This window comes from Odontesthes bonariensis, chromosome 4 (genome assembly GCF_027942865.1).
Source record: "Odontesthes bonariensis isolate fOdoBon6 chromosome 4, fOdoBon6.hap1, whole genome shotgun sequence".
Lineage (NCBI taxonomy): Eukaryota > Metazoa > Chordata > Actinopteri > Atheriniformes > Atherinopsidae > Odontesthes > Odontesthes bonariensis.
The window spans coordinates 20,263,868-20,277,692 of NC_134509.1; the positions used below are offsets into that span (position 1 = coordinate 20,263,868).

The following is a 13,825-nucleotide window of genomic DNA, read 5'->3' on the forward strand; positions in this document are numbered from 1 at the left end:
ATCATTGGATATTTGTTGCATCAACATGATCAAAGAGGCAAAGAAAGACAAAGTAATCAGCAGATGAACACGTGACAGGTGAGGGTGTCAGGATTGGGTATAAAAGGAGGTTATACACTCTCTCCAAACAAAGGTAGGTCACTACTCAGCACTTGGTTCCAAACTCTATCATCATATTTCCTAATGCAAGATTACAAATAAATTTAGTCTTTCAGCATCTGCAGAGCAGAATATTGTGAAAAGATTCAGGGAGTCTGGGGAAATCTCAGAGTGGAAAGGCCGAGGACAGAAAGCACTGTTGGATGAGCTGGGAGCCCTCAGGCAGCACTGCATGAGAAACCGTCATCACGCCACCATGATCAATACAGCCACATGGGCTCAGGAGGAGCTCGGAGAACCATTTCCACTCAACACGGTCCACGGCCGCATCCAGAAATGTGAGCTGAAGCTGTACCACACAAGGAGGAAGCCAGATATCAACTCTGTGCAGAAACACGGCCCAGTTCTGTGGACACCAGCTCATCTCAGATGGACAGAAAGACAGTGGACACGTGTTCTGTGGGCAGATGAGTCCACGTTTCAGCTGCTTCTGGGAAAAACTGACGTCTGCTTCTACAAAGATGAGAAAGAGCATCCAGGCTGTTCTCAGAGAAAGGTTTAAAGCCAGCGTCTGTGATGGTGTGGGGCTGCATCAGGGTCCATGGCAGGGATGGCTTCATCTGTGTGAAGGTGCCACTGACGCAGAGGTGGATGTTGGAGTTCTGGAGAGACAGATGCTGCCATCAAGGAGACGTCTTTTCCCGGGAGGTCCGTGGTTATTTCAGCAGGACGACGCCAGACCTCATTCTGCAGGACCTCATTCTGCAGGACCTCCAGCAGCTTCAGACACACAGAGTGTGTGAGCTCGACTGGCCTGCCTGCGGTCCACATCTGTCCACATCTGTCTCCTATTGAAATCTTGGATTCAGCAGGAATGGACCCAGATTCCTCTGAAAAACTGCAACAATCAGCATCCTCAGTTCCCAAAGCATTAAGAAGAGTCTTTAAAGGAAGCTGATGGAACACGACAGGAAACACGACTCTGGAACAACTTTTTGAGCCTTTTGCTGCATCAAATTTAAACTTTTCTAAATGTAAAGAAGTAAAGTTTCTTTGAAAAAGATGTTTGCAGAGGGCTGTTAAACCAAGCAACCTGGACTTTACCTGAACAATGATTTTCAAGACTATCACATGACACAACTTTAGTTAGTGAGGTACAACAACCTCTTCTTGGTATGTAAAACCCACTTCAGATCCAAGTGAACTCTGCTGATATGCACATGGCAGTTGACAGTTGAAATGTAACACTCAGACACTTTCAGGCGATCCCTGACTTCACTTCAAAGGAGATTATTGCAGACGACTGCAGGCACAGTCTGTCATTGTGTGTGGAAGTGAGCCAGAGAGGAATGCTGGCTGTCACACTCACAAAGAATGCGGAAATAGTTTTCACATTAAAGGTCATTCCACTCAGTCGTATCACATGACCCGACTCGGTGCTTTTCAACTGCTCCCATGCTCAGGTGTCACTTCCTGTGTGAAGCAGATGAGTAGGTGTCAGACACACATTTTAATGTATTTCTTGTGTTTCTGGGAGCTCTTTCTCACTTTAGAGTTTAGTGTATGTTACTTTGACCGCGAGTGTCACATGAACAAACTGTCGCTTTCACTGTTTGCTCATCCAGGGAGTGTTTTCAAATTAAAACAAAGGATTCAGTTGCTCTGTGTTCCATTATTAAACCTCTGACTCTCACTGTGTTCTGACTCATTCATCCCACAAAAGGGTCTGATAGTAACCTTACAATAAGTGTAAAGTGAAGGGTATGATGTACATGTTCAATTTGGGTGTGTTACATTCCAAAAGTGTCAGAGTCCTGAGAAAACAAAGAATACTAAAACCAGTGTAAGCTTTCTTAAGTGTGTGACACTTTGATTCCTCCACCAGCACATAAGAAATCGCTTCATTTTATGACATCAAATCTTTATCTTTTTTAACCTAAACACAGATAATTAATTGGAGGATGAAAGGTTTGTGATATTACACAACTGTGCAGAGAGTTTGTTGGCGTGGCGAACTGCTCCATGAACGCCATTAGGTCGGAAACTTTCTTCTCAGTTGTTCGAAAACACATCTTTGCTATAATTGTGCACCTAATTAGGGAGTCCATAAATTACTACTATCAAGAGTCCAGGCAGAACAGAAAAGTGACAGACATCAGGAGATGTCCTGTCTCATAATTTAAACTTAAACACCGTAAAGAATCTGTAAAATACCAGTAAACCCTTGACAGCCTGCAATTTTTTAAAGCTGGAGCTGTTTATTCTAGCAGCGTATCCCTGTATTTTGGACTAGTTAGTGGGAAAACTGAACGTTTAACATAATTTTACAACATTTAAAATGTCTCGCAAAAGTATTCACCCCCCTTTTTAGTGTTTTACCTCTTTTCTTGACAAACATTTTATGGATTAAATGTAATTGTGCCAGACTTATAGATGCACCCTGAGAGACCTGCAGCGGTTGTTTCTGCTAACCTGCAGATTCCATCTGGTGGAGGACTGCTCTCCGTTTTTACTTCTGAATGACTCGACATGTGCTGGATGCGCTTTTTTTATACCCACTGCAATTGCACATTGTTTTGTCACATGTAATTATGTGTTAACTTGTGTTTTTTTGTTGTCAGGTTGGTAAACTACTGATGGAGAATGCCCAACTGGCTTTGCAGTCTGACAGCATGAAGTCCAGAGCTGCTGCTATCCAGGCCAGGTTAGCTGCATTTCTGCTTTTCCCTGAGTCTTTTCCAGGGCTTTTTTATTGATATATCGGACCAGATATCGACCATATAGCCCGAATGAATAGCTTTAAGATAACATTTACCATATGCAAAGAGCTAATGTGTGGTTGAAGCTTGTAGAAACGATACGTAGGGAAGACTTCCTGTTTTTGTCCTGTGATGCGTTTCCAGGCCTATGAAATATGACTCAGGCCAGTTCCTGCTCCTGAGAGCCAACCTGCACACAAATCCAGGCCGGGCTTTGTGCCGCGTCAGCACTTTCACTTATGTGTTGATGCAGAGTGACACTGAGCACTGAACACACCGCCATCCCCCTCAGCACACATGCCTCCCTCCACTGCCAGCCGTTAACCCCTGAAGAACAGTGGCGACTCCTTGTTCTTTTTATAGCACCACCTCATTTGTCTTCTGACTGGCTGGATGTCCGAGAAACCCTGTACTCTATTTATGACATATATATATATATACATATACATACATACATGGTACACCCTGGCTCAGTTCTAAGGTTTTACTAAGTAGGACATAGTAAAAAAAATATTTGATCCTTACCAGGTGTAAATACAACAAACACAGATGCACAGATGAAGAAAAACACAGGATGTATTGCACTGTTTTATGACCTATTTAACAAAAACTAGCTACTTCCTATGATTCAACACCTTCAGCAGCAGTGAGCTGAAGTAATGGTTTCCTGTGTGACGTTATCAATCTCTCTCATGGTGGAGGAGGAATCTTGGCCCACTCTTCTTTCCAGCGCTGCTTCAGCTCATTGAGGTTTGCAGCATTGGTTTCTGTACAGCTCTCTGAAGGTCCCACCACAGCATCTCAGTCAGGCTGAGGTCTGGACTTTGACTGGACCATTGCAACACCTTGATTCTTTTCTTCTTCACACATTCTGTTGTAGATCTGCTGCTGTGTTTGGGATCTTTGTCCTGTTGATGAGCCAGTTTCAGCCCAGCTTTAGCTGGCCTCACATCTGACTCTAGAACACTTTGGTATCCAGAGGAGTTCATGGTGGACTCAATGACTGCAAGGTGCCCAGGTCCTGTGGCTGCAGAACAAGCCCAGATCATCAGCCCTCCACCACCGTGCTTGACAGCTGGTATGAGGTGTTTGTGCTGATATGCTGTGTTTGGTTTCCTCCAAACGTGCTGCTGTGCATTATGAGCAAACATCTCCACTTTGGTCTGGTCTGTCCAAAGGACATTGTTCCAGAAGTCTTGTGGTTTGTTCAGATGCAGCTTTGCAAACCTAAGCTGTGCTGCCATGTTCTTTTTAGAGAGAAGAGGCTTTCTCCTGCAGCCCTTCCAAACAGGCCATACTTGTTCAGTCTTTTTCTAACTGTTTTGTCATGAACTTTAACATTTAACATGCTAACTGAGGCCTGCAGAGTCTGAGATGTAGCTCTTGGGTTTTTGACCTTGGGGTGACCTTGCTGGGACGTCCACTCCTGGGAAGATTGACAGCTGACCTGAATGTTTTCCACTTGTGAATAATCTTTCTCTCTGTAGAATGATGGACTCCAGATAGTTTGGAAATGGCCTTATAACCCTTCCCAGATTGATGGGCAGCAACAGTTGCTTCTCTAAGATCATTGCTGATGTCTTTCCTCCTTGGCATTGTGTTAACACACACCTGAATGCTCATGTGTTAGTGTTCATCTGAGGTTATATTTACTTCATTTTATAACCTGGTAGGAATCAGATTATGTCCTGATAAGTAAAACCTTAGATTAGAAACAAAGTGTATTTTCTTTTCGGCTATTGTCTGTGCAGGAGCAGTAGAAATTAGTGAGGTTCTTTTGTATGAGGTTTACATGTGGTAAGTGCATTTCAATATTTCAAAAATGAAAGAGGTTCATCCACTGACATCACATCTTAGGTGTGAGACAGAGGAGAGCAACACCAGGCATCTGGAGCAACAAGTGGTGCTGCTCAGGGAGTCGAAGAGGAAGGCAGATCAGAGCAGCGAGTCGCTGCAGGCGGACTTTCGCCGCTCCATGATAGAGCTGCAGGAGATGAACCAGGAGTTTGAGGTTAGCCTTTCAAGCAGCACCCCTATTTTTCATAATCAGCTTCTATTCTTCTTTCGGTATTTTCTATCTAAATGCTTTGTATGAAAGAGAGTTGCACGATTTTCAACCACATCCAGCAGAAACGGTGTAACAGTTTGGGCAGCAGTATGGATGAGTTGTGCTCCTCCAATCCTGTCTACGAGACGGTTTTAAATGCTACTGAACACACAAATAACTCCATAGAGTCACGTGTTGACTGTCCACATTTAGAGGTGGGAGGGGGGTGAAGAAGGAACCTACACAACCAACAGGTGGGCAAGTGAGACCGAGTTTTGGTGGAGGTACAATTGGCATTCAGTTTCATTCTTTTAATTTTCTGCAGGGGTTGGTTATCTGCTTGGACATGCTGGTTTCTGCAGAGCAACAAGAGTGAATATAAGCCCGGCATGGATTTTAAACGGACAGGAGCACCAACCCCAAAAACACTCAATAAATCAATTTTACTCACTCCCAGTTTTCTCAGAAAGCCCCACTTAACAGAAATCCTGTTTAGCAGCTGTACCTGGGTCCTAATTTATGGTTGAGCATTGTTGTTGACCCTGTATGATTCTCATTTATTGATTTATCTTCTGATGTCCGGAAAGAAAATGCTGGAAAGAAAGATACGAATCATCCAGCAGTTGATCAGATGCTGGGATGCTGCCCGCTGGCTTCCAGAACATTTGCCGGGAACATCGGTCCTCAGATTACGTCCTAATAAAGTGTGTGAAGAAGGTGATTTGGGTAATACACGTACGTTCTCAAGTGAAGCAGAACAGAAGTTTAATAGCCACATAAATTTAGGATGATGATCTCTGCACCACTCGGTGGAGTTTTGCAAATGAATTTAGCTCCATTAATGGGTCAAAATCTAGTCCTTAGACTTTTGATTGATAACAAAAAATCTACCAAACCTTGCTATAACCTGGCCTTTACTGCTCAACAGCAAACATTAGCAGTACTACTGGCCTGGTTGCATGACTTTTTTGGAAAATCCTCTCCTCAGAAATCTATATGATCGCTGCATGAACCTGACGCGGTTAACTGGTTTTCATTATCATTGTAGATAATTGCTTGTACTGTTCCTGATGTGTAATCGGGAGCATAGTCATTAAGGCTTTTGTTATGACAGATGACTAATGAGTGAGCTGTTGCAGCTTGACGTAATAGCCCTGTAATGATCGGGGGTGTGTGTGCTTCTGTGCTTCAGAGCATCTTTTGATTCGTCCTGTCCCCTCATGCTGACCCCCTCCACTCCTCCTCCCTCCATCCCTTTTCTTCCCCCTTCTTTCTCTTTTCTGATTCCTGCTGACTAATAGCCCCCTCCCCTCACTTCCAGGGTCTTTTCCTGCCCGCGCACGTAGTTGCATACATGTTGGTCTCAATAACTGATTTCCATCTTTTCCTGCCTCTGCATTGCGCGATCTCACTGCTCCCTCCACACAAACACATCGTCACACTCTTTTCCCTGTTTTTTTTCCTTTGCATTTTCCACCTTTTCTGCTCTTTTCGTCCCCTCTCTCGTCTCTCCGTCTCATTTTTCTCTTGGATTCCTTGTCATCTGTTACTCTCTTTGCACCCTCTCCCTCCCTCCGTCTCTTGCTTCATCTGTTTGGCTGTTTGCAGGCAGCCCGGGCTCTGCAGCTGCAGAGGGCCGGCTCCTGCGATGCTCTGTTAGCGACGGCCACAGCAGCAGCAACAGCAGCAGGAGGGGAGGAGGAGGATGGCACAGGGATGGAGCTCAACCAGCTCCTCGACCGTATCAGAGCGCAGTGCGACTACAGCAGACTTTCAGCCCCGGCTGAAAGACACGTCAGCCTGGGTACCATATCTAATCCATCCTCTGGCTTGGTTGGGCCTAGCCGGTCTGGAGATGGAGCGGCAGCAGCTTCCAGATCCCACAGAGGAGTTCTGCATGAGGTTAGCTTCCACTTCTGCATCTTTATCTATCTTTTTATTCCCTGTGCATGTTGCGGCTCTGTTCCAGTCAGACACACCCTCAGGACTCAAGACCCTCAGGTGCAGGCGATTTGGTTTAGTGTCTGTGATAAAAGGCTGTAGGCTTAAAAATCCCTGTGCCTCTTCTCCCTCTGCGTACCTTACCTGTCAGTTTATGCCTTCTTGGAAACTTGTGTATGAATCTGGAGGTTTGTCTCCCTTCTTTATCAAAACGCTACTACACTTAGTATTACAACGGTGTAAAAATGAGCCCTGATCTTCAATAAATATTCATGAACCTCTTTGTATACATAAAAGCAGCGTTATTTATCTTTTTATAAGTTTGCTCTGTCATTTAAACCAAGCATTCCTCTTTCTTGTTATTTTGGTAAAAAGCGCAGTCTGGCTGCCTTTTTTCTGTGCCCCTGACAGCGATGATAAGTGCCTTCACCGAAGCTGTAAGTCGTGGTGCTGAATCAGAGCAGGTTTTTATTATATGCTGTTGTTTACAGCAGACTCTGACTGACCCTAACAGTTACACAACGATGCAGTCAAAAGCCTGCATGATGTCCATGATAAACAGAGGTCCTGTTGAATTTAGAATAAGAAACGGTTAGATGTGCTATGTTTGAATTAGAACTATCATTTTAAACTCTTATGTGGGTAAACTATGTGCTGCCTGGGGAGAGATGGAGCATTAACTTCTCTATCTGGAGTGCAAACTGGAAGCTCGTCCTCAGTTCTGCTGCGCTGAGCGGACTCCTGCGGTTCAGTCAAACATAATAAACTGGATTATTATTCCCAGAAACTGTGGTCCAAGGTAGCCAAACTTCTCTCCTTGGATTGTTGCTGTGAGCACATTACAACAGGAACCAGAGCACAGAGGAAACTGAAGCTGCTTCTGGCAGTGAGAAAAAAAAGAGTCAATTTAGGTGTTTTAGTGATTTTATCATTAAAAAAAAACCACACACTGGCAGTAATTTGTACTAACGGCAGTCTTAGAAACACCTCGGATAACCTTAAAACCACATCATTATGATGCCTTTTTTTGCTTTGTAACAGAAGATAATAAGTTTCAGACTTTGTTCATTTGGTCCAATTGATGCTAAAACTATAATGATTAAAACAGCAGAAAAACTTTTACAACCAAAAGTATTGAAAAGTTGGATTAGCTCGACTCAACAAACAAAACTGAAATGATATACACGTTAAAATATGAGCAAAACAATTTATTATGATCAGATACTATAACACTGTTATAACACAGAGTATTTTTACATGGTGGTATCAGCACAAAGGATGTCCCAGTCAAATCAGATTAAATATCCGATTGTTTTATTTATCTGTGTTGGGGTCAGCGAACACACCTCTGATCTGATGTCGGGTGTTTTGTATCTGCTGTGGCTGCAGGTTGCAAACTTGTCTTTTGTGTGGAAAAAATTGTAAAGTGGATTTCATGGGGCGGTGGTGAAAGAGCTTCTTTTCATACATCAAACCAACACACTTTGGAGGAAACTTTAAAGAGAAGGGAAACATTTTACAGGAATAATGACAAAGGATTAAAGAGATGGTGGTTGAATTCATCCCGCTGGATGGTTAACCCAACCCATTGCCGTGGGCTTTTCTTGTCCTGCTACCCCCCTTGATGCTCCACATCCAGCAAAGCTCCACCTGAGCTGTGCAGAGAAATTCAGCCACTATCAACGAGCTTTTTTTATCACTTCTGGCTTTACTAAAGACGTGGAGTTCTGACGTTTTCCCGATGGCCTTTCTTATCCTCATCCTGGATCAGGAGTGTGTGGTGCTGCATGTCTAACAGTTTGTCTCATACGACAGGGGATGCTAAAAACGTATTCACCCTGCTTGATAATACAGCATGCTAATAAAGGGATGAATGATGTTCTCAAACTTAACAATCGCCTTCCCAATGACTGATACAGAGGCTAACTGTTGCTAGCTGTGGCTAACACAGTGGCATTGAGTGTAATAACTTAAGCTTAGAGTGTAGTTTGCAGCGGTTTGCTCTACTGTGGGAAAATTGTATTGGGACGCAACAGATTCTCCATCTTAAATGACTTCCTTAATCATCCCTAGACCAAAGTGAGAAATATTATTACTTTATGTGTTGACATAACAGATGGAAAAACAATTCCCTGATCTGATGAGGGACCTTGTGTTATCAGTGCTGACTGACATTAACTGCCTTTTCATCTAAGTCTCCCAATGTCATCTTGGGTGGGTGCGAGGCGTAGAAGAACAAGGATGTGGACTTCAGAAGTAAAAGCAAACTGATTTATTTTCAAAAACAAGGTTAACATAAAGCGCAGCTGAGCCGGAAGACAAAACTAGACTGTGGTGAAGAAAACATGGCAAAGAAAAAACTAAACTAAATACTGAGGAGGGTGATTGGTGAGTGGGTGCAGCTGAAGAAAATGAACAGGTGACGTGAGTGAACTAATGACCTGACATGGGAAGTGAGGGAAAAAACAATGGCAAAACTAAAACGTGGCAAAACTAAACTAAACATGAACTTAAAACTAAGACGCGAGATAAACTAACACATGATAAAACTCAAAAGAACTAAAGACATGGGGAAAACCCCATGGACATGACACCCAATAAGAGACGGTTTCAAAGGTTGAAGCAGATAAAGAGAATCGGTGGAGGAACAAAGTAAACTGAAAACAACTTTTGTGTCTACTTTAAAAAATATTTCCAAAAGCGTGCAAAGGCAGCTTCTGCGGATCAATGCATCTGAAGCTGGGTGTGACACATGTCACAGCTGTACACAGCAGGTTGTCAGCTCGGTACAGCTGTGCATACACCACAGGTCTGCGTGTCTGCTCCGCTGTCTGTTTACCCAACCTGAAACGCACACACCCAACCTCACCACCCTCAGCTGCCTTTCCTCTTTACTGCTTGATTGAGTGCAAGCAAGAAAAATACTTACTCACAAGGTGTGTCAGTGAGTGAAGTGGCTGAACACACCTCTTGTACTGTTCACGGGTAAATGCAGATTAAAACTTAGGAAGGGTGTTTGTTTGGGTGGCTGTAGCGGTGCTGTTGAGGAACATGCCGTGCCTCATGTATCATCTGTTCTTTCTGCCATCACACAGGAGGAGGCAGCTTGGGCGCAGGTGAGCCTCGGCGGCGCTGCCCTGAGGGAGGCACGGGCCGAGCTCGCCGAGGCCAGGAAGCAGTGGCACTCCCTGCAGGTAGAGATTGAGACCCTCCATGCCTTGGTAAGAACACACACACATCACTTATCACCACATCAACCTGTACTGATGGCATGTCTTCCAGGACAAGAGAGAGATTGCATTTGTTGACAAGTAAAAAAAAAAACAAAAGAAAACATTCTCCTTTACTTGTTCCTGCCCACTAACTGTGGAAACTTTACATTCCTGGTAATCATTGGCAAGTATCCAGCAGATTTTCCCCTTTCAGTCACTGACTCTGCTTCTGTTAATGTGAATATTGGAATATGCACACCGAGTGTAAAGGCCCCGTTAGCTGGACTGTTTTGCTGGTGCATATTTAAATAGTTTCTTGTAAAACAGAATTTAGAGGCTGTCCACTCCCTGAGACAACATTCAATTAGCTGGTTTATGCTCCAGACTGCAGGACCGGTCATCAGCACTTCGCAAAACTCTGAAATGCCACAAAGAATACCTACAAAAATCATGCTGGGCCATATATTGGTGCATGGAGAAAAAGAAAGTACACCTTCTTACAGTTTCACGGATATCTTTATGTTCAATAAACAATGACAAGTTTTAATATATCATGTGTGGTTGCTCATCTGTCTTAAAATCAGATTAATACAACCTCAGAAGAGATTAATACGAAAACGAATCCAAAATGCAGAAGCTGCATGTTTAAAACTAAGTGAACCCTTCCTGTTTCCACAGGAACTAAGAGGGTAAGCAGGAGCCAGGTGCTGCTGATCAATGCTCTGATTAACTGATCATCAGTCAGTGTGAGCACCTCTATAAAAGCAGAAGTTTTGAAGCATCCAGATGTGTGTTAACACAATGCCAAGGAGGAAAGACATCAGCAATGATCTTAGAGAAGCAGTTGTTGCTGCCCATCAATCTGGGAAGGGTTATAAGGCCATTTCCAAACTTCCATCATTCTACAGAGAGAAAGATTATTCACAAGTGGAAAACATTGTTTTGTAATAAGTATGGCCTGTTTGGAAGGGCTGCAGGAGAAAGCCTCTTCTCTCTAAAAAGAACATGGCAGCACAGCTTAGGTTTGCAAAGCTGCATCTGAACAAACCACAAGACTTCTGGAACAATGTCCTTTGGACAGACCAGACCAAAGTGGAGATGTTTGCTCATAATGCACAGCAGCAGCTACAAACAAAGTACTACCAGACACTACCATGGTTAAAATCTAACAATATGATTTGCCAGTATTCATTTTGAATATCAAGTATTTATTTGGGACTTTAGCAAAGTTGTTCTTCAATCAAAATGTTGCTGGTTCAGTCCCAACTTCACCAGTTCATGTGTATCATTGGGCAACATACTGAATCCTAAACTGACCACATTTTAAATGACTTGCAGATGTGTGTTAATGTTAATGATGGTGTTAAATGCAAATATATTACTTGGTGATTTGGACAAGTGAAGGAACAAAAGTCTGGTTTTCAAACGAGGTGTTTCGGGCAGATAAGTGTCCCTTTTATCTTGACTTTTGTAACCATCCACACCCAAAAAATAAATCCCAGCTGCTCGGCCTTGAGTTTATCAATGTTTGCCAGAATAAGCTGAGCAATGCAGCAGGTGCTGCTGGTGGGAAGCCAGTGAGAGTTGATGTTTCTTTGTTTTTTTTTAACTGCATCAGTTTCACACATATATGCTTGAGGTGAAGTGTTGATTTAAAACAGAAATATAAGCAATCCTAACTGCTCTTTACCGCCTGGTGTGCAGGAAAAAGGCCTGGAGAGCTCCCTTCAAAACACCCAGCACATGTACTCCAGCCAGCTGCATGACCTTTCCCAGGTGATCACTGGGCTGGAGAGTGAGCTGGAGCAGGTGCGGAGCGGGTTGGCCACCCAACGCCAGCGCCACAGCCAGCTACTCAACACCAAGATGAGGTTGGAGCGAGAGATTGCCACTTACCGACGGCTTCTGGAGCGAGAGGAAGGCAGGTGAGAGAGAGAAAGGCAGGGGAAAACCAAAAAACAACCAGGAAGAAAATAGGTGAACTGGTTTTTTTTGTAGTTTTAGTGTCAACATTCCTGGTGTTAATTTTTTCAGTTGAGAATGTTTCCTGGAACACTGCAGCAGTTTGATTTTCCAAAGCTGTAAAACGATCACGCAAAGCAGGGTTCAACTGACAGGTATAAGGCAGAAAGCTGTTCCTGTGCCTAAGGGTAAAGTAAACACTGTTAGTTTTCTTTAACCTCAGCCGTCAAACCGAGCATGCCGTGGTTCATGTTTCTAATTAACTGAAAGCTGATCGTTGTGTTTGGGATTATGTAGAATCTAGCTGAATAGAAATACAAAATACACAGTAATTGAAGTCTGAGAACACACACAGGCACTCCTTTTCACTCACGCAACATGGAGGCACAAAGTAACGATGATGTTAAGTGACGATAACAAGATTTTAGTCGGTGATTCATGGCCTAAAAATCTGTAGAAGATAGAATCCAGACTTTTGACCTGTGTTTCAGTTTCTGCCACCACTAACCCATTTCATTAGAGGACACTGGGGTCTTTTGGCGTAATCTTTAATCATCTTCTCAGGCATTTTTGACAATGAAACACCACCTGGAACGGTGTCTTTGCAGTTTAAGTTGCTGCCTGAACCTCTGTGATTGTCATTTTACAGCTTGAGGAAGGTGGTTTGTTTTCATGCCGCCTGCAGATGTTACGCATAGTTTGCAGAGGACAAACAGAACATGGCATTTCAAATTTGCATTGTCTTCATATTTGAGAAGGGTGCCACCTAGACGAGCGAGACTAGACAAAACACACATAAATACTTTAACATTAAGAAACCACAAAGTTTCTGGCAGCTTTGCCTTAACCTTGATCTAATAAAGGGTTCGAAGGGCTGCTTGGTGAGTTCGGTGCTTTGCCTTTAACGTCTTAGTTTTAACTTGAGCTTTTCAAAATCTAACAACTGGCTTTAAATAGAGAGTACAAATGTGGCTCAGATGGATGCATTTAGTCAAGAACACAACACAATGCTAAAACACTTAAATTCCTGGATGTATCTTTGAGGTTTTTTAGAGCCAAAAGAAGAAAATTACGGCTCATCCAGGCCTTAATTTCTCTAAGACAAGCCTGTAACTTCAGCTGGATTTCATCAGTATAATAACTGATGATATAAGTATAATAATTCCTGATGACACTGCCCCAGGAACAGCGAGGCTAACTGGAGGACACCAGTCCAAAGCTTTGAACCTTTGACCCCAACGATACGATGAAGTCTTTGTCATAACAACAATGAACATTAGCTTTGGAGGAGTTGAAGCTGATTCAGAGTTCATTGTTCCATCAGTGAATGTAAAGCCATGAATATAAAGATTCATGGTCGTCTACGGAGAGCCACAGAGAGCCCTCTCCGTCGTCGGAAACCCTCCCGGAGACGCTCTCCGTCGCTTGCGTGCGTCGGCAAAAATTCCTATCAATCCATTGAGGAGACGGAGACTCGCGGAGACCGCAAGGGTTGTGATTGGTCGGCTAACAACATTGTCCGGAATCACTTTTCCGGTTTAGCTCTTTCCTCTCACAACAACAACACCGCCATTTTTGAAAGAGTTTACTGTGTAGCGGTCAACATTTGGTCAAAATTATTTGCGTTTCAAAATCAACAAGCTCCAAATCCAACAACAGTCTTTTTCTCTCGGTCGCCATCGTTCACTGTGAGGAGTGGAACGGAGCCGGAAGGTGAACAATCAGTCAACGACTTTCGCGATAGACGTCGCGAGATTGGGTCATCTAGCGTAGCGACGCCTGCTGATCAGGAGGTGAATTGCCTT

The 13,825-nt window shown here is 43.5% G+C and overlaps 1 protein-coding gene across 1 annotated transcript in view; it reads left to right on the top strand.

Moving 5' to 3' along the window:
• krt222 (keratin 222) overlaps positions 1 to 13,825 on the top strand; it is a 33,146-nt gene that overhangs the window by 12,407 nt on the left and 6,914 nt on the right. The window contains exons 4-8 of the mRNA XM_075463400.1: positions 2,721 to 2,803; positions 4,716 to 4,869; positions 6,514 to 6,807; positions 9,942 to 10,067; positions 11,763 to 11,983. Of these exons, the coding sequence (XP_075319515.1) occupies positions 2,721 to 2,803; positions 4,716 to 4,869; positions 6,514 to 6,807; positions 9,942 to 10,067; positions 11,763 to 11,983 (878 nt within the window). The remainder of the gene's footprint in view (positions 1 to 2,720; positions 2,804 to 4,715; positions 4,870 to 6,513; positions 6,808 to 9,941; positions 10,068 to 11,762; positions 11,984 to 13,825) is intronic.